At 37.4% G+C, this 20,600-nt stretch overlaps 1 protein-coding gene across 11 annotated transcripts in view; it reads left to right on the forward strand.

Annotated features, from left to right (window-relative positions):
* The window catches only part of SOX6 (SRY-box transcription factor 6), a 369,094-nt gene that overhangs the window by 336,388 nt on the left and 12,106 nt on the right, over positions 1-20,600 (forward strand). For 9 of the 11 annotated variants that reach the window (XM_053944612.1, XM_053944613.1, XM_053944608.1 and 6 more), the window contains 2 exons: positions 15,599-15,832; positions 18,401-18,617. In XM_053944612.1, the coding sequence (XP_053800587.1) occupies positions 15,599-15,832; positions 18,401-18,617 (451 nt within the window). The remainder of the gene's footprint in view (positions 1-15,598; positions 15,833-18,400; positions 18,618-20,600) is intronic. The other 2 variants (XM_053944614.1, XM_053944618.1) reach the window with 1 other exon arrangement.

Raw genomic sequence — 20,600 nt, forward strand, 5'->3', positions numbered from 1 at the left:
ATTGTAGACAAGGTGAATTCAGATGTTAGCTGGATGGAAGAAAAATACATTCAAAATATAACCTGAGTTTTGTCCCTTATGTTTGGTAAGCAGGCTAAGAGATGGCACTTCTAGCCTAATATAATTTACAGTGGAAGTGCATTGCAGACAGTGCTGCTGAAATATCAGCAGTTAAACTGTGGTCTCTGATATCCTGTACCATGCTACAGACTCTGCCTAGGTTCTAATTATTATGAAACTATTACAGATCTTTCTAGGTTTGTCAAAGTTTTTTATACGTGTTTCTATTATTTTGTGCTTCCAAACTTTAGCCCTGGGTTACTGAAACTTGAAAGCTTATTCTTTAGAAATGAAACACGGATGAAAAATCAAAACCCTACAATTTTTATAAAGATTTGTAGGGATGGTATGTTTATTACAGCACTGGGTGCATGTGGGGAATCTTTCTTTTTCAAAGGACATGCATGCCCCTGAGGACTCCTGATCCTTTTTTATTACTTTTAACTAATTTACATATGTAGAGAATTTTACAATAGGTTTGTGCATATTCATTCTGTTGATTTCATGTTACACTTACAGCTAGTTACACTTGTACTCAGTTTTTGTCAGAAAGTACAGAGAGAACTTTTGGGTCACTTTGCCTTGTTTCAAGGTCTGAGGAGTCTTTCTTATTTCTTATCTCTTTAGCTTAGAAATTTGCATTCTTTCTCTTTAGCTGGGGCAGTTTTATTAGTGTTGCAAAGTTACTAGACTAAACAGTATATTTTACTTATGCTAGCAAGCTCAAAGCAGCACATTTCACTTAAATCTAAATAGATTTTTACCTTGTTAAATTTTCACTGTCTCAGAATCATAGAATCATTTCGTTTGGAAAAGACCCTTAGGATCATCAAGACCAACTGAGCATTGCCAGGTTCATCATGAATCCATGTCTCAGAGTGCTACATCTTTTAAATGCCTTTAAAAGGGTTGGTGACTCAGCCACTTCCCTGAGCAGTATGTTCCAATGCTTGACAGCTCTTTTGATGAAGAAATGTTTCCTTTATATCAAATCTAAACCTGCCCTGGCACGACTTAAGGCCATTTCCTCTTGTCTTATCGCTTCTTCCTTGCAAAAAAATACTGACCCCACCTCTGCAGCCTCCTTTCGTGTTGTTATAGATAGTGATAAGGTCCTCCTGAGCCTCCTGTCCTCCAGGCTAAACACTCCATCAGCCTCTCCTCATCAGACTTGTGCTCCAGACTTTTCACCAGCTTTGTTTCTCTTCTTTCACCTCCTCTAAGAATGCCTTGCTGCATTTCATTGTGTTGCCACAGTCACAATCTCAGCTGAATGTCAGAAGTTCCTAATAGGCACAGTCATGTTCTTCAAAGGCTTTGTGTGTTTCACACCTTCCTTTCTGTATTGTCATTTTTACTTTAAATCTTTTTTTTTTTTGCCTTTTTTTAGATACTATTTGAATGCAGGCTGCTGTAGAAATCTTTAGCTAATATTTCTGTGGTTTATGTGTGCTTTTACACATATAAAGCAAGGAATAAAGATTTCTGAAGTGACATATTGATGGCAAATTTTTGATGCCCTGTCTTTTCTTGTCAGAAATACGTCCAGATCTCTGAGGCCCGGGTGCAGTTGTGACAGAGTGAGTGGATGGATGTTAGATCTGCCAGGTGGTTTTTACTCTCGTCACCAGAATTTTAGGACTTCAAAATTATAAAATTCGCTATATTTAGGGAAGATATTAACAATTTGCAGAGTGTTCTTTTAAAAGGGTGGTGGAGGTAGGTGTAAGGGTGGGGCAGTGGTGTAGCAGATCTTTTCCTAAGCTAAGGATTCCAAATTTAGTCCCATATTTATGCTGCCCATAAACAGGAGGAAATGCAGTTTGGGTTGTATTCTGATCCCCACCAGTGGTCTAGAGCAAAGGGGCTGTGCAAGTGCAGTTCCACTCCCTGCCTACCTGCACACCTACATTTCCATAGAAGTGTGCAGAGACGTGGTGCATGTCTGTCCATCCCAGCAGGCATTTGAGACAGACCAGATCTGGGAAGTGCTCCTGATTCCCATAGTTTTGACACAACATTTAAGGTTCATGTAATTTGTTAGAAGACATATCAGACTTCTGATTTGTGGAATGCCTTTGTAACAGTATCTAACAATGATTTCTCTCTACTCCTTACATCTTTTCTATAACATATGGTGGTGATCTGAGTCTGACATGATCAGAGTCATGTTTTCCTGTAATTTTAGGAGTGCTTGTGGTACTGGCTCATTGACCAGAAGCTGAAGCTCCAGGTATTTTTTTTTTTGAGTCATGAATTATAACTATTGAAATTCTTTAAACATAGAAATTAGACAAATATGAAAGAGTATAGAATGATTTTTTTAGCTCATTGTCCCTGCCCAGTGTGTAAAAACCTTTTTAAGATTAATTAATGGTAAGATTAAATTACTGGTAGCTAGTTGTGCTTTCAGAGATACAAAGCAGTCTTCAAAGTTTGTGTTGCTTATAATGAGCTAACAGTCATCTGAATGGAGGCTTGAAAATCATTAGCAAGAATTTTATATTAAATATGACATAAACCAATATTTCTATTACTTCCTTAGCCACCAGCAGGACTGAGCTAACTGTATTAAAAATCATGCTCAAACTGTATTTAAAACATTGCCACTTACTGTGACACCATTGATTAATAATCCACAGCTGTTAGACTTGTATCATTACCTGATATCACAATTGCCATGTTAAAATACATGATACATTTGTAGTTAGCAGAATTCAAAAACATTATTTGAAAGCCTCATAAACATTTGGTGACTGGTATCCAAAATTATAAACAACAGCCAATTAGAGAACTAAAAAAGATTTTTTTTCCACCTGAAACATTAAAACTTTAAAGGAAACATAATTCTTTCTGTAGGTGACTTCATAATTTTGTGCATTTGAGGTTGTCAGCTGAAATGTAGCAGACAGGAATGGAAACACCAAGACAGCTTTGAATGTAGCTGTAGCTAAACCCCCTTTTGAACATGACTTGACATACATCAGCTGACCAGAGTGTGTAGAGTGTAGTCAGGAGTCATAGGTAAGCCCTGTTTAGATTTCAGGTCAGAAAATCTATGTAATACCAAAGTATTTAGCATACTAAATACTAAAATATCTAGTTCTCAGTTATTGAGAATATTGGATGATATGAATAAGTGTTTTTGGTTTCAGTTCTAGAAAAAATTTTCCTTTCACAGATGCTTACTTTTGGGTGATGGTGCTGCTTCTTTTGAAGTGTAAAATGTGCTCAATGTTAATGAATCCTTCTGGTTTTGTGGATATGGTCAAATTCTTGGATATTTGTAGGAAGCGTGTTAAGATTTTGTTTTCTACTAGATAGAAATCTGCAGGGTAGACCTAACCTTTCTTTTCATAATTACTGATTTTACCTTAGCTCTGGTTGCATTGTGGTTTTTTTCAGCAGTTGTGTTCAGGGATTCAAATTCCATCAAGACCTGATCTTCATTCATACCAAAGAATTGGATCTATTAAAATGTAATTTTCTTGATTGGATCCTGGGCTCAGAACAAAAACATCTTAATGTTATTGTTTTGCTCCTATCTCACTGTGAGATTTTGTAAAAGAGAAGAAACTTATCTGTAGCTGGTTCTCCTTAGTGAAAATAAGATGCATTGCAAACAAAATTAATTTTTAGAAAGCAAATAGAAATAGATAAAAATGCCTTATTAGTACTTTACATTTAGTTCCATGTTCATTCAATTTGATATTTTAGAATCAGGGGCTTGTAAATTAAATATTTGGCATCACAGTTTGCCATTTGGGAAAACATACAAGAAAAGTTCTGGGTCCTGTTTAGGTGTTTTAATTCACATTTTTTCACACTGTAGTTTTCTTGATTCTGTAAACCTTGTGTTTAGCACTTGCTGCTTCTTTCTTTGATACTATTCTACCAGTGAATATTCTACCAGCTAAGCACATACCTGAAAGGTAGGTACATGTCTGCCAGTTTAGACAGAAACAATTTTAAATAATATGGTGAGATCTGTCTCTCTGCTTTGTCTGTATCTGTGTATTTTTCTCTCCTTGTATTAGACTTTTCAAAGTCTCACAGAGGATAACTTTTGTTACGAAACCTAGTTGTAAAGTCAGTTCTTAGAGTCCTCAGCATGGGATTGGCATCAGCCCATCTCCTTAAATTCATTGATTTAGTGTCTGAGTCCTTAATGCCTATGTCCTCCCTTGCAGTGCTCACTGTCTCTTACTTCAACTTGTAAATTCCTTGGGTTAAAGACTGTGGGTTTCTACATATCAAATCATGGCTTGAGATTACACAGATTTAAGCCTTATCTGTGTGTTCTTGGTATCTTTGAACCATGCTCCAAGTAAACTAAACTTGCAAGCTGGATAACAATTGGTAATTGACTAGTTCCAGTAGTAAGGTGCTGCGGCGCCTCGCTTTTCCCACCCCGACCAGCTCCCGAGAGCGTGGCTTGGTGCCTCGGCTCCTCGTCGGGGTCGATGCTGCCGCTACTTCCGGGTGCTTCTGCGGCTGCACTCCGGTTGGGCTGGCCGCGCTTCGTCGTCGGCGCGAGGGAAGGAAACGAAGAGGCAGCAGGGAATTGTCCAAACCCGTCCGTGTCGCGGCTGGGCGCTTTATTGGTTGCGGGAGCCGCAATGGAGAAGCTATGGCTGCTCCCAGCCTCGCTTGGACAAATCTGGCCCCGAGGCTGGGGTGCCGCAGAGGGATATAGGGGTGGGACAGGGGAGGACTGGAGTTCTCCGCCCAATGAACACAGACGCTGTGGCTGTGACGTTACCACAACGGCCAATGGCCAGCAGCCTGGGGCTAACTTCTGTGTGGTGGGGGGGGAAGACACGGGGGATGCATGAGGATACATGGAACCAGTAAGCTAACAAAGACCAGAACTCCAAATCTGAACCCAAAACCCAGGATGCAACAGTAAGGCCTATCTTAATATTATTAATTCTAGTCCAGTTTTTGTTCTGAGCCTGCTTTCGGACCTCAATCCAGGCTCGGAGAACAAGCTGACCTCATCTTTCAGAAGAACATATTCCAGTTCATCAGTAAGCTTAAGAACACAATTCTGCAGCATTTCAGATGATGGGTTTGTTGTCCAACATACAAAGACAATGAATAGCCCAAGATTCCCTGCAGTTAACAGTCAACGGTCTGTCTTTGCCTGCACAGGAAATTAGCTCATTCATATTTGACTTGAGCTAGCCATGTTGCAAGGAATGTTGTAGCAAAATGCGAGATTCTACCTGTCCAAAAGCAAGGGAAGTTAAATGGTAGAGAAAGAAATGGTGTTAGGCATCATCAAAATTTTTAACCAGTTGCCAGAACCTGATAAAAAAAGAGTAGATGTAATTGCATCAGCAGCAGTAAGTGTGGAATCTTGTAAAGGAGAGGAATGATTTAAGTGAGGAAGGACAGGGAGGAAGTAACATGGGAGAAACATGAGAAAACTGAGATACAAGGGGAGCATGAGGCTGATCTCTTAAGGCTGAGGAAAAACTGCCACCAGTTTCTATCTGTCAAAGTGTCATTTCCTCCCTGCCTGGCAGGAGAGCAGACATCATGCCCAGTGCCTGGGTTTTGCACACCTATTAGATGGATTATTAAAGGAGCACCTCTATATGCTCAAAGCCTCAACAACCTCATACAGCAAATAATAGCAAACACCCAATAGCAAATAATTGCTTATACAAAAGGGTGAGGGTTTCTTCTCTACTTCAAAAAAGGTTGGCTTTGAGCAGCTGAAGAGGCAGGTGAAAGGGAACCATACATTTACAGGCAGATCAGCCTTGGCAGGCTGCCAGGACGATCCAAACGTGTGAGGTAACTTATTTAACACCCTCCTGTGCAGAAGTGTAAACAGCAGATAGCACAGGCAGGGTAAAGCATCACCTACTTTTGTGACAGTGCTTTGTAAATACCGGAGGAAAGAATTCCTCTCCGTGCCAGAATTTGTCGCACATAAATATTTGTAATAGTTGCTATGGCAGTTGAGAGGAGAAAGATGAAAATCAGAAAACAGTGAAAGCTGTCTGAAAACAAAGAAATGTATCCAGAGAGTAAGCTCAAGCACTGGAATTTTTATTGCCCTGAATTCTTGTTATAGGCCTTTGATTGCAAAAACACCACCCCAAAGCAAAACAAAACAAAACAAACCCCAAAACAACCCAAATCCAATAATTGTATCTTTATATTTAAAGAAAAAATAACTTACTATATTAATAAACCCAGATGCTAAAATGTGGCCTTCATTAATTGTAGTTGCCATTTTTGAACATCCATGAATCTGGTTGTGCTTTATTCTTGAGCGATATCCTTAAATTTTCCAGAGTAACTCGTAACAGATAGGAATCTAGGATGAAGTACTTAGGTGTGGTATTTCAGTTGTGTTGGATGAGATTTGGTGCTTCAGCCCTGGAGTAACTCAACGCCTGCAGATGGGATAGGAATAAGATGTCTTTAAGAATCACCCCATCACTTTTCTGATGGCAAACACTCCGTGCATCTCATTGTTGCCAGCATCCCCATAACATTTTAGAGGGGGAACTGAAAAACCTGTGCTAGGAGAGTGTGGACTGATCTTTCCATAGCACTGAAATTTATTCCTCTCAAGACACTAATATTTAACATATAGTATGTTTCTCATTTTCAGAATAACAAATCTGGGTATCCTCGACAACTGTTAACTTTTGATTTTCAACTGCCTTAGGTTTTTCTTTTTTCTACTGCTAAATATGAGGTGTTCTTGTCTGACATTTCCAAGCTACAGTAATTGATTCTTATAGAATAGTATTTTTATTTTAAAAAATTACACTTAAGATTTTTGATGTTGTACAATCGACAATTTTTACAATGCCCTGAGTTTTACATAGGGGCACCTATTAGCACAGTTATAACTAAGAGCTTTTCACAATTTCCATTATATAGTAAAACATTATTTTCAGGAATTTAGAAGGTGGCTGTAAAAAGCAACTGTGGGCTGCAGTTTTACACAGAAAATCTTCACCTATGAGAAAATTATTGTCACAAATGCTGAAAGCATCAGTCAGTATGCATAGCTATTTTTAGGTGGACTGGCTGAAAAATTAAATATAGCAATTCAGTGGTTTAAAACATTTTTTCACACTCATGTACAGCCACCAGGTGTAAAACACCCTGTGGTCCTGATTCTCTCAGGGTTTCTTGGTAGTGCTCCAATATGACAAAAGAAGCTTGAAGCTCCATAAAATAGTGTAAAATTTCCAGGCACAATTGAATTTTCAGTTGATGGAGAAAGCCACCATTATATTATACTGAGTGAAGGAGGGAGGAATCTTGCCCTTCTTCCTTAAATCCTTGAGCACAGGGAGTGGAGCAGAAATATGAATACACTAAGGAAAGAACATCATATATTCTGGCTAAGTACAAGCAATTGGTACAGACTCAAACAAGCCCTCTGTGTACAACTGTCTATTTTTCTTAGTCTAAAACCGTTTTCTCCTTCAGGAGCCTCAGTATCTCAGAAATAGGAAAGTGTTTAGGATCATTTGCTTTTCTTCCATGTACATATGCAAAGTGTCTAAGCAAGTGCCTAGTGAAGAATATGGTAGCAAGGGGAAAATATTTCCTTAATTTGTACTTTGGTTTAATTTCACAGGATCAGTGGTCCAAGGAGTGTGTAGTGTGAGCGTTGCAGCATCTTCATAAATTCTGCAAATAATTAATGATTTTGTTTACAATTTGGCCTGAAACCACAGGAATTAAAAAAAAAGGAATGATTTGTAAATTTTAATGTAAGCCCCTATTGCATGCTAAACACTATATTTTTTATCAGGTAAATGTGGTCACATATTGAGATACGCCATTACCATATTTGTAAAAACATCTTCATGGTTTTGCTCACAAATCCTAAATGCCCAGGGGTACCTTACTTGAAAAATTAGCCGGAAGAACAGCTCCTGTTAACATGCTGGTTTTGCTTCTTTCTCTTCATGTTATATTATTTACTAATTACATTATAGTTGTATATATATCAGTACCCCATGTGAAAGGAAGAAGAAATGGCATACACATATCCTAGCCCCAACTCCTTGCTAATTACTGATATGACAAGTGAAAACTGCTAGCACTGGATGGAAGGAATTAGTTATATTGATATAGAGAATTATGTTGCATTGTTCAGAAAGTGACAAATTATTGAAGATTGAATGCAGGAAATGGGTCACTAAAGCAGTGGCTGCAACACATTTTAAAATCTATTGCTGAGTATTCTCCATTTCTTAATAACACGTAATTTGAGGGAGATGGTTTTGTAAAACACTTTCCCGTTGTTAAACATAATTCCCTTTTACAAACTACATTGTATTTAAGCTTTTAAAAAATCATTGTTTTGGTAAAGAACATATGAGCAAGCAATGAACAGTGTTAAGCCACACCTTGAACAATGGATCCATCAAATATGAAGTCAGACTGCCTTCTTTCTCTGTCCATAATTCCCATCTGTCATTTCTCCATCTTAGAACAAAACACAGCATTGACTGAAGTATGAATGGATCACTATGGCCCTTGTTCAAACGGGACTTTTTTCAACAAAAAAGCTTTTAGGGATGACTGAAGACTGCAGAATTAGCCCCTGTGTTTTAAATTAATGTTGTGTTTTCTGGATGTTCTAGGTGAGACTCATGTCATGAGAAATTTGAAATGATGTGAATAACAGCTACACTGGCAGTAAGGCTGTTACTTTTATGGAAACATTTTTATATTAAATAGATTAGTGTGTTCTTCTTTGAATTGCTTTGACTTTGAATATGATTAATATAGTAACAATAATTGCTTAGCTGGCAGACCAGCTGGTTTTTTTCTGAAAAATCAAATCAAATCCATAGATCTTGTCAAACACCTAACAATAGTTGTTAGTATTTTTTCTCTTGAACTGGGCTGTTTCCTCCATGATTTTCCTTTCCGTGGGCCTCTATTTTCCTCAACTGAGCACGAAATAAAATATCAAAGGGAAACAGCAACAATGTTTGTGGATTGAATAATGTAGATTGTTGTTAGATCTGATGACTGGCAATCCCTTACTTCTGGCATCGTTACTTAGGCTGAAAAACTTTCAACTTAAATATGATTCATATTTTTTTTCTATCTATAACATTAATGTCAGAATGGGGTTGTTAGCATTTAATTAATTATCTGTGAAGGGTCTTGAAGTCTGCAAGTGGCACATGATTGAAAAATATGATGACACTTAAACACCTCCCCACATTTATAGTAGAGGCTGCTTCTTCATCCCAATTTCTTTATAGATGTTTCATGGATCTTCACAGAGTAACTCTTATGTTAGAGCACATGTGTGACTATGTCAGCCACCAGGAGCTAAAGTCAGGCCTCAAGCCCTAATTAATTTAGTTAATATCCCATGTAATTTGAAGCATTATTTTATTGTTTTAGCTCTAGTTCATGCCAAGTTTCCATGAGGATTAAATTTGCCATAGAATGTGGTCAAGAAATCTAAACTGTTTTTGTAAGCCATCAAGCAAGTAGCTGTATTTAACAGTTTTAATTCATTTATAGAGCACAGATTTGGGCAGGGCTGGCTGTGAAGCATGGATGTGCTAGCAGCTTATTTAGAATTATTGTTTTGGTATTTATTAGGGCACTGGTAACAATTCAGCTTTAAACACTGGAGAGCAAACTGGTGGAGCTGAGAACAGTTGCTTTGATTTCACACACAGCAGATATTCCACTCTTAATTTTAGCTTTAGCCTTTCAAATGGGGAAAGATGTATATGCAGGTTGTGAGTATGGCTGTGAAAACTGGTGCTGTGTTTTAATTGAGATTAAGTATTTTGCTTGCATATGTAAAACAAATGTACTAAAAAAAGTAAACTCGCTGACACCAAAACTGAAAACAAGGCACTCTGGAAAATATATGCTGATATATAACTGGCTAGAATTTCCTTCATTTTGCAAAGCCACGAGCCACATGCATCAGCTCACCACAAAGTCATTAGGTCTTTTTAAACTCAGATGAAAAACATTAACAAATACCACAAAAGGCTTTAGTATGGCCCCTTTGTTCATTCACATATGGCATTTTATAACTCCTGCATCACTTGGGTCGTGTGTTTGTTTAAGCTGCCTCCATCAGGCCAGCCCTGAAAGAACAAAAGACATCTTGAGCGATCCTAAGCAGGAAATGGGCTAATCTAAACATGGCTTGTGACACTATAAGTAGAATAGAAAGGGGAGGGATTGATTAGTCATTAATGTCCAATTGACTCCATATGGATGTTGCAATAATAAGGCCTTTTTCAGAGCAGTAGCGGAGTTATTGAATTAGGGGTTTATGTTTCCTCAGAGCTGACCTTAGGGAATTCCCAGTTGGTTCTTCTTGTTGATGTTTTAAAGAGAATGGAGTCTCTTAGCAGGGAAAAGGGAAGTCTTATCATAAGGAAGTGCTGCTTGGATGTAGCTAACCTGTGCTACAGTATATTCTCACCTTTTAGTATTAGTGCATATGAGAACCCTTGCAGGTGAAAAAATTTAGAGGCCATTTAAATATTGCAGTATTTAATGAATTGTTTGTGGCTTTCCCAGTTTTTCTCCCCATTCATTCACTGACATGCAGCCTGTGAGAAATGTTCAATGGTCAAATTGCAGCTGAATAATATTTGTTTAGCATTTGGAACAAAAGCCGCCTGACAAACAGAACATTTGTGTCACCCCGTTCCAAACCTTGCCATGTTTCCAAGTGGGTATTTTGCCAGTGATGACAAGACATGCCAGTAAAGAATGAGAAAATCTGAATGGTGTTGGGGATGAAGAAATAAGAGGCAGGCAAGGGGCAAAACAGATATATGTTATTGTACAACTTCTACATGTCGCTTAGATTACAGTGAAGTAGCAGCAATTCTTGTAACTTTCTCTAAAATTGATAACCCAAAATATTAGTTAAATGACAACTCTTGTGCTCTAAGCTTGCCAAAGCTGCTTTTTCCGTTCTGTTCTTTCCATATTTGTCTTTTTCTGTTTGATTTTAACTACTGTTATATGTTTCACAAAGGCTGCATTTGTCTGTACACAGGTTAAGAGCAGCACAGGGCACTACTAAGCTGGTTTTTCATTCTCCCTGTTTTTATGGCATGTCCATATTTATGAGTAACCCATCTCTTGCAGTAAAAGAGTGACTCCTGTTTGTATGTTTGTCAGGTTCTGGTCTCTGTGGTGCTAGCTGTATTAGCACAGACAGGGCCAGATATTTTGGAGGTCACAATCAGTCTTTTTCAAACTAGGCAAATAATGTCACCTCAGCTTAATGAATAACTGATGATAGGAGCTTTAGTACCAACCAATAATTTTCATACCAGGAACCTAAAAAGATTATCTTTATTTCTATGTATCCTGTCTTAGTATGTGTCCATGGAAGATGATCTACAGTACATACTCTAGATTAGCCAGATCCATTATCTGGGGGAAGTCAGGGGAAATGTACCACTTCAAACATGAATCAATGGCCATGCTGTGAAGAGTAATTAAGGAATAACAGGGTGACTGACAAAAATCTCTTTCTTTTTGCTGTCACTTCTCTCTTTTCCTCATCTTTTTCTCGGCCTTTTTTTGCTCCTTTCTATCACACCTATTATTTGTTTTCTGGTAACATGGAAAGGCCCAATCTCAAGTTTTATTGTAGATGATGTGCAAAATGGAAGGTAAACCCACATCCCAGTAAAGACAGTAGGATTAACCCTAATGTGGCCAAGATTTCAGGAAGCATGCAGAAGGAATAATGCCTGTCCTAAAAAAAAATGTCATTAGTAAATGTAAGAAACTCAGATAAAGGCAGGAATAAATAAATAAATAAATAATGTAACAACTGTTATTTTATGTTTCTTAACATTTATTTCACATGAGGATGTTTATCTTTCTTGATGATCAGATTCTTTTATCTTTCTAATATTCTCTGACTAGAGAGCCCTTTAGAAATGAAAATATTGTTGGAAATTATTTTCATGAAGCTGTAGCATTTTTAGATTTAGTCTGTGGCATTTTCTTTGCCTCAGTATTGCCCCTAGAGCAGTATGGAATCCAGCTTTCACAGAGGGGTTGCCTGCCATATACCCACAAAAAAGATCAGTCTTTAATTTGATTTTAGTTTTAAATCATCAAAGTTATGACAAGTTGTACAAATGCAAAGGATTTAGGAAGTAAGGCAGTGAGCACTTCCAGAAGCTAAAAGTGTCACTTTGAGGACAGCCGCTGTCTTTAGACCAAAATATAGAGTTGTTTGCCAACTAAGCCTCTAGGGCAGCCAAACTGTACTGCTTTTGCAATAATTATAAATTCTGACCGGGCTCTTAATTCTGATCCCTCTTCCTGTGATTGCAGTATGAACAGTAACTGGCAGATAGAGCATTAGTTGCCATAGAGAGACAATTACCAATTCCTTCTCTTGTCTTTCCCTTCACTAGTAGTACATTTCCATTTCATCTGTTATTTTAGGTTCATTAGTTATTAAAATGTCTTGAAAATATTTTCAGGAAGATTTGAAGCACCTATTTCTTTGCACTTGCATATATATTTGCTTTAAAAATTCCAAGTGTCCCTTTGAGCCTCCATTAGTGCTAGTTATCACAATAGGGAAAAACTCCATACTTTTTAAATCTGCTGAAATTGTTTTTATAGGGCACAATAAAGTAAAAATATCTGCTTGGCAGGATGAAGTACCTAAGAGTAACCAGCTTGAAAGCTTGTTCCTATGTGTTTCAACTTGTAAAACCTCACTGGGCATATGTGTATTTGTATCATTAGCACCTCATTTCTAATCTAAAAAGGTACTTAGACCTTCTGACTTCCCCTTTAGAATCCCATGTTACAAGAACTATTTTATCGTAATGCTTTATATGGTGAATATAATTCTGTGGTTCTGAGACAGAAGAGCATGAAGATTATATTGCTTTAGTTATTTGCAGAAATTCATTTTGCAAATGCTTTTGTGACGGCCTATAGGTCAGCTTGCAAATATTTCCCCAGAGATCAAGCTCAAAGAACATCAACTCTTTGGCTGCTTTTTCAAGTCGTTCAAGTAAGGACTTGTATAAAGCAGATGCAGGCAGACTTGACCTTCTTGGGATGGTTGTAATTTATTACTCCAAGTAAGAATTGTTTTGTAACATAACTTTTCTATGAAAACAGATAATTTATGGTGGTTTTCTGCCTTATTTATTTTTGCCTTTCATTTTTAATTTGTTTTATTTTCATTCTGTCTAGATTACATCCAAATTAGAAAGCCACGTATAATCTTGCTCCCAGTAAAACTAGTCTTTACCTGCATTAGGATTGAAAAGTCCAAAATTGTGTTAGAAAGGGCTAATGACAAACTCTTCCTTAGCTGTAGTGGATAAGTACCTTTGGGAAAGTAAAAGATGGAAAGACACCCTATGGATTCAAATATGTCTTTCCTGTGCTGTGAGTAGAGCAGCTCAATAACAAATTATAACATTTGCATAAATAATAATTTAATTTTTTTGTCACCACCTTCCTAATTGCCCACATACTAGTAACATATTTTTATTACATTATCTTAAAGGGTAGAACAACTGTTACATGTTATGTTGGACTTTTCTCAAATTATATAGTTCTTTGTCTCAATAGATATTTCAGCGTTGACTTACTATGTTTGCAACTTATTTCAGTTTCTAAATAAATACATCCTCTCTCAAAATATGGTATCTTTGATATGTTTGTGTCATTTGGCAACAATGAACAGAGCCTCATTGACTATTCAACCCCCTCAACTGGTCTTACCTGCAAAACTGCTCTTTCCTTTTGCAGCAAAAAGCTGACTGCAGCCTCCTGTAAATGCAGAACACCTGTGGCATGGTGCTTAACTTAGAACAGTGCTAAAACAGTTTTGCAGCTCACATTTGCCACAAACCTGTCTTCTTTTATGTGCACGCATGTTAGTATACAAATTGCCAAATTGGTGTCAGTTGTAAAGTAATGGCATCGGAGGCATCATAAATTACCAGGGTGATCCTCAGAAGAAGACACTGCTGTATGCGAATGAGTGTTTTGCTCTCAGGGTAATGTATGTCTTCATCTGGCCCAGTAGTCAGCATATTGCCCTGTGTTGATGGATATAGTCAGCTTGAAACTACACTACATTTCACTGCACAATAAACATGGCTGTCAACACCATATAAAGCAAAATCAATTTATCCTGTATGGTCAGTGCGTTTTAAATGAAATTAATGTACTGTGGACCTGGTGGCAAAAAGGTAGTGTGTTAGTTATGCATCCTCTACTTTGGGGCCCCTTTTTCATGCAAATGTGTTTCTTACATAGAATTTTTTAAAAAGTATGCCTATATAATACTTTCACTCTGAATTAGGAAAGTTGATGTTTGCACAACTAAAAACTTGTGCCTGTATTCAGTAAAAGTGAAGTGTTTTGTTTTACGTACTGTAAAGAATTAATCTGATATTATTTGACAAATAAATTCATGTTGGTAGCTGTAATAGTTTATAAAAAAAGAAAAGGAGGCCTATTGCTGTACTAATTTGTTATCAAATATCTTGCCTTTTCAAGGTATTAAGTTATATGACCAGTTTGATAAGGTCTAAGACTGTCACTCTCCCACTGTAAACACTTTTTGCCTTTTTTATAGCTAAGGTATAACTCTAAAAACATATCTTATCATTACAACTTTAGAAGTTTTTTTCCAGTAAAGGCATGCCTTGGTCATCTGTTTCTCTGCTAGTAATTAGTTCTACACCTCAGCTCTGTGATTTCTAAACCCCCATGAGGCTTTGCTGTTTGTGGTCAAGAAACAGGGCTGGATGCATTCAAAAACCCAGTTAGGGTTGGCATGTGCAACCTGAATTGATGTCAGATAAAGACAGGACACTGGGATACACCAAGGCACAGCAGGCATGGAGCTGGAGTGCTTGTCTCCCACTCTGGAGGTTCCAACATGCTGCGTGTGTACCTGTTGGAGGCAGACAGTTTTATTACATATATGTGGTTCAAATGCTCCAAAGCACATCTAGAACACAATTAAAGCAGATGCAATTTTAAAATGTTCAGCTCCAAATAAAATCAGATCCATACAAATGGCAGCATGTACCTGGTGCACTGTGTAATTTATTTTATGAAATGTTTGGCATGTGCTTCACTGCTCAAGCAGCAAAGTCATTGTCATTAGCTTGTGTCAGCAGGCCTATATCAGTCTGGATTCTCAAATGTAGCTTTTATGTGAGTTTTGTTGAGCATTCAGAGAATGTATTTTATGGTAAAGCCTCAAATGGAAACTTTATCAAATTGCCATGTCTTAATTGGAGAAATACCAGTGCAATTTTTTTCTACAATATGATGTTTGGTCATTTCAGATGGGCAAGCCTGGCCAGCTACACTGAGACCACTGGTTGGCCCATCTCTCTCTCATAGATCTGGCAGCAGGGAGAGAGAGAGAGAGAGAGCAAAAGAGGCTAAAATAAGCACAGCACTGAAAGCACTTTCCTAATGCACGTAATAATGTTTTGCATCCATCTTGTTTCCTCCTGCCCTGACGTTACAGGGAGTAAAGCAGTGAATGGCTCTGCAGCTAAACTACAGCAGTATTATTGTTGGCCAACAGGAGGGGCCACGGTGGCTGAAGCCCGGGTCTACCGGGACTCGCGGGGCCGCGCCAGCAGCGAGCCCCACATCAAGCGGCCGATGAATGCCTTCATGGTCTGGGCCAAGGACGAGCGCCGGAAAATCCTCCAGGCCTTCCCTGACATGCACAACTCCAACATCAGCAAAATCCTAGGTAAGTGCAAGGCAATGGGCAGCAAGTTGTGTTGGCAGGTTTAGGTTGGATATTAGGAAGAAATTCTTTACTGGGAGGGTGGTGAGGTACTAGAACAGGCTGCCTGAGAGGCTGTGGATGCCCCATCCCTGAAAGAGTTCAAAGCCAGGTTGGATGGAGCTCTGAGCAACCTGGTGAAAGGTGTCCCTGGTGAAAGGTCCCCGCCCTCAAAAGCGGTTGGAACTGTATGGTCTCTATGGTCCCTTCCAACCCAAACCATTCTACAGTTCTATGGTCTTCTCTAATTTAACACATATCTTTTTCTAGGAGATGTTCACCAAAATTAGAGTTACTGAAACTTATACAAATGAAGGTTCATGGCTTGTTTTCATCTTCATTCCCTTTCTTTTCCCTTTCTGCCCCTTCCCTAATACTTTTTATTTTCAACAGCAGTCACAACATGCTTTAAAGCTTAATAGCATTGAAAAGGAATGTTTTGTGAAATCTGTTGTGAGGGTGTGTCCCAATAAAGTCCCAATAACTGCAAGATCCCATTAGAATGCACTTGAACTACAAATCACCTGAATGCAAAATGGGACTTGCTAGAGTAAATACTGGGGTAAAGCTAAAAATGTACAAAATCAAAATCAGAGGTTTATGTCAGACAGTGCAACGTCAAGAAACCTGGCACAGTTCAAAAGACTGGTACATGCAAACCTCACATCCAAAATGATGTTTGGTTCAAAACACTGCAATGTTCAAAAAGCTAACCACTAGAAGCATGCAATTAAAATATTGCTTAGGTAAAAGACACTGTAGTTAATATTTAATTTGTACAGACTGGGACAATTGGGGAATATTCCATGGGTTTTATTTTGCCACTGTGCAAATAAATTTACTAATTTTTGAGAAATTTTGATTTGCTTTTTAAGACCCCTCCAGAGAATTAGAAACATACGTGAGAATGAGTGGTGAAATGTTAAAACCTATATTTGCTTTTTGAGTCTTTGAAGTGAAAGACAGATTCCAAATGTAGCTCATAATAAATAAAAGTAAAAATCAATTTTCCTCTGTAATCATTTTATTGTAAACTTTGAGTTCAAATACAAAGTTTGTTGCATGTTAGTTCAATCAGAGGCAAGAATACATAGAAATGAATGTTACTTTGTCCTAAAACTTCCAAAATCTTTCTTAGTAGTTCTCATATTTTTGTCTACCATATAAGTAAGTTATATGAATAGCCTTTCAGTTTTGTATAAAACCTTCACTGTTTCAGTTTTGGCAGCTGTAGGGAATCTATATTATTTGTGTGTATTCTGTGAAAAAAACTATTAGGAGCATAGTAACTGTATTCATTAAAATGTAAACTTCCAGCATAAATATTTCAGAAGTGCCAGCAATTGAGTGTTTGTTAACCATGGAATTAACCTGTCAGTATCTGCTCTGCCACAAATAAGTCTATATCCATATAATATCTGTGCAACTTTTCCAGGACAATGAGAAAAGAGACTGAAATATTAGAACTGACACAGAATATTGCTGGCTTCGGATAATATTTTTACGATTTTTCCATTTGTTGATGTATGAAAAATGTTGGTAAAAGAATAGCTTCCACCCACGTTTACTACAGCTGTAATCATTTTATTCATCTAAAAGACACCAAAAAGCTATTTTCTGCATTTCTTATTCCTGTCTCTGTTCAAGTGTTTAGATAGCTCCTTACAAACAATACAAGAGATCTGAATACTTTTGCCTCTTCCTGTGTACACTGTGCTAATTTTTAAACTTTTTTATTGGTGCAGCTTTCAATGAGAGTTTACAGTACCTGAAGTGGTGTATATAGTTACAGTGTGCTTTCTGTTTTACTTTTTATCTTTCCAATGTGAGTTTGTGAAATGTAACTTTCTTGATTCAGTTCTGTGTGCTTATTATATCTGGCCAGAAAATAATATGCATAATAGAATTTAAAATAGGTGTCAGTATTATGCCAAGTTTATATCAGAAGTTCAGTAAATTTAGGATGCCCAGACAGCAAGGGATTGTTCAGAATTTTGCTGAATCTATAAGGTTGGATAGTTTTTTCCTGCTACATAGCAAGCTATTAATATCTATTAACAGGAGTGTATAAACCAAATTCTCATAAAAATATCAAAGAAGTCTGTGTCCCTAGGCAATGTGTTAGGCTTTTAACAGTGAAAGTATGGCTGCAGACTTTCCTTAACCACCATACTCTGCGTGGTATTACAGAGGTATGGAATTACTCACAGATTAATGCTTTTATTGTAAAAATTTAAGTAGTCTGTTTTGCAGCACGAGGCTGAGATTTTGAGACTTAACTATTGATTTTACGTGCACCCTATTTAATAGAGATTTACATATGCTAGGTCTGCAGCAATATCTGAAAGTCAGGGTTCTTTTAAGGTGTCCCAGGTTGTGCAATCCAATATATGTGCAGACTGATGTAAATTTAAATCAGTTTATTTATCGAACTCAATTAAAATTTATCATGGTGAGAAGGCATGTTGAATTGTGTATGTGCACAGCTAAACCTGCTTTACTCGAGTACTCACTAACATTTTGTGTCCATAGGATCTCGCTGGAAGTCCATGTCAAATCAGGAGAAACAACCTTATTACGAAGAGCAGGCACGACTAAGTAAAATCCACCTAGAAAAGTACCCTAATTACAAATACAAGCCTCGACCAAAACGTACCTGCATTGTGGATGGGAAGAAACTGCGTATTGGTGAATACAAGCAGCTGATGAGGTCTCGAAGACAGGAGATGAGGCAGTTTTTTACTGTAGGGTGAGTACAATTCTTGTAATTGTTTTCCAAGATGGAGCACGCTGTTTGAAACCAAATAGACTTATCTGTTTAAGTCACTGACTATTGTCATTTAGCAGGAAAGGGTTTGAACCAGTAAGACCTTATTAAAAACATAAGAAGGAATATGGAGCTATCAGCTTGCCACTGAATGCTGATTATGAGACTGATTGTGGAATTTTTAAAGCCAAAAGAAGTTGTTTCCCATTAGCCTGAAAGGTTTGAATCATGTCTTTTGTGAGTTTTTAGTAAGCTAATCCATTCTGGGTTAATAATGACTCCAGCATAATTTCCTAAATTAAGAAAAGAACAAAGAGAGAAACACAAAGGATTATTCCTATGTAGAATAAGGAGTCAGGAGAGGGGAAAAAAGGGAGAGGAATAATAGCAGTTGCATGAGGAACACACACAAATGAATGATATCAAGGTATGAAGCTACTAAGGATTTTGTTATATAGAGAAGTATATACATTAAAAAAAAAAAAAAAAGTTTTAGAAAGAGTCTTTCAAGTTGTCCATAGATAGACTGGGTAGATTTATAACTCAAAATGTATGGCCCAAAAAGATTCTGGCACAGTTTTAAGAACATTGTTTGTGTTTTTAGTGGTATTTCCTCTGGTGTTCAGCAGAGAAAGCAGCACTATGAAACATCTACAGGCTAAAGATAACAAAAGTCCAGTGAAACAACTGCACCATAACTGATTTCTCGCTCCTGTTTCTTTTTTTTTATGAATTAATCTGTGATGCTCAGTGCTCTAACATAATGTTTCTGGTGATTTACAAAGAGTCTAAAAGCTGTCTCCAGTGCCAGCCTTTCCAAAATCACAATGTTCTGCTTATTTCTCTAATCACAATAGTCTCCTTTTGTTGGGTATTTCACTACCAGATAATTGACCTTGACGTCGATTATGTGCCCTCGTTTTTGGCTTGGGATCCAGAACTCCTGTTGCAGTCAATTATTTTGTGGTACAGCCTGCAACAATGTGGGCTTTTTCTTCAATCAGTAAATAGAAGTGGTTTTGATATCTTGTAATAGCCTTCCAGTCTATAGTTATGGCATTGTTTTTTTTCTTCTTCAGTCTAAGGGAAATTGTTTACTAATAGTCTTGCATCAAAATTGCACATAGGACTCTAAATAGAAATCTGAATTTATACAGCACATCACAAATTATACTCAGATTGAGGGAATGAAATCCTAGCTTATGTCTTCCAAAGCAGATTGACAGACCAAATCACATCTAGACAAGAAATGCAAAAGAAATGCCAAAACAGCAGTCTGAACAATTTGAGAATTGTTTGCTAATTCAAAACAGCATTAAGCAGTAGCATTTTACACATTAAATGTGATGGCTAAATGGGAGTGAATATGGAGGATGGATTTAGGAAACTTTTTAAAGTGCCTACCTAAAGGGTGATATTTCTATTAAAATATATATACACTGAAAGCTATTCAGAACTACACTGGTGCAACCTAATCTTTTTCATATATCCAACAGTGTGATCATGAAGACCATGAGAACATCATCATTTTTTGAAAGGATCATTTCCAATTTCTATTGATGCTAAGTCCACTTCACCATGTTCTATTCATGTTGAAGAAGTTTAAAGTAAACTACCTCTGTGCAGTTATATGATGGTGCTCTGGACTTTACCAAAACTAATGACTTTTAGTTGTGCAAGTGATGGAAAAGGGAGTATGAAGTCTAATGGATGCATTCAATAAAGATGAAATGAGAGCCATGTTGCTGCTCAGTGTGAACATAGATTACAGTCCTGAGGAATCACAGGCTGAGACTTAAAAAAATTATTTCATACTTCCCTGTGACTTCCCACTATTGTCCCTAATTCCCGTTTTCCCTCAATAATAATTTAAAACAAACTTATTGGAAGACACCAAGTAAAATTAGTGAAAAATCCAGGCTAGAACATCTTTTTTGAACTGAAACATAAAACATGGAATCATTT

Source organism: Vidua chalybeata, chromosome 6 (assembly GCF_026979565.1).
Source record: "Vidua chalybeata isolate OUT-0048 chromosome 6, bVidCha1 merged haplotype, whole genome shotgun sequence".
Lineage (NCBI taxonomy): Eukaryota > Metazoa > Chordata > Aves > Passeriformes > Viduidae > Vidua > Vidua chalybeata.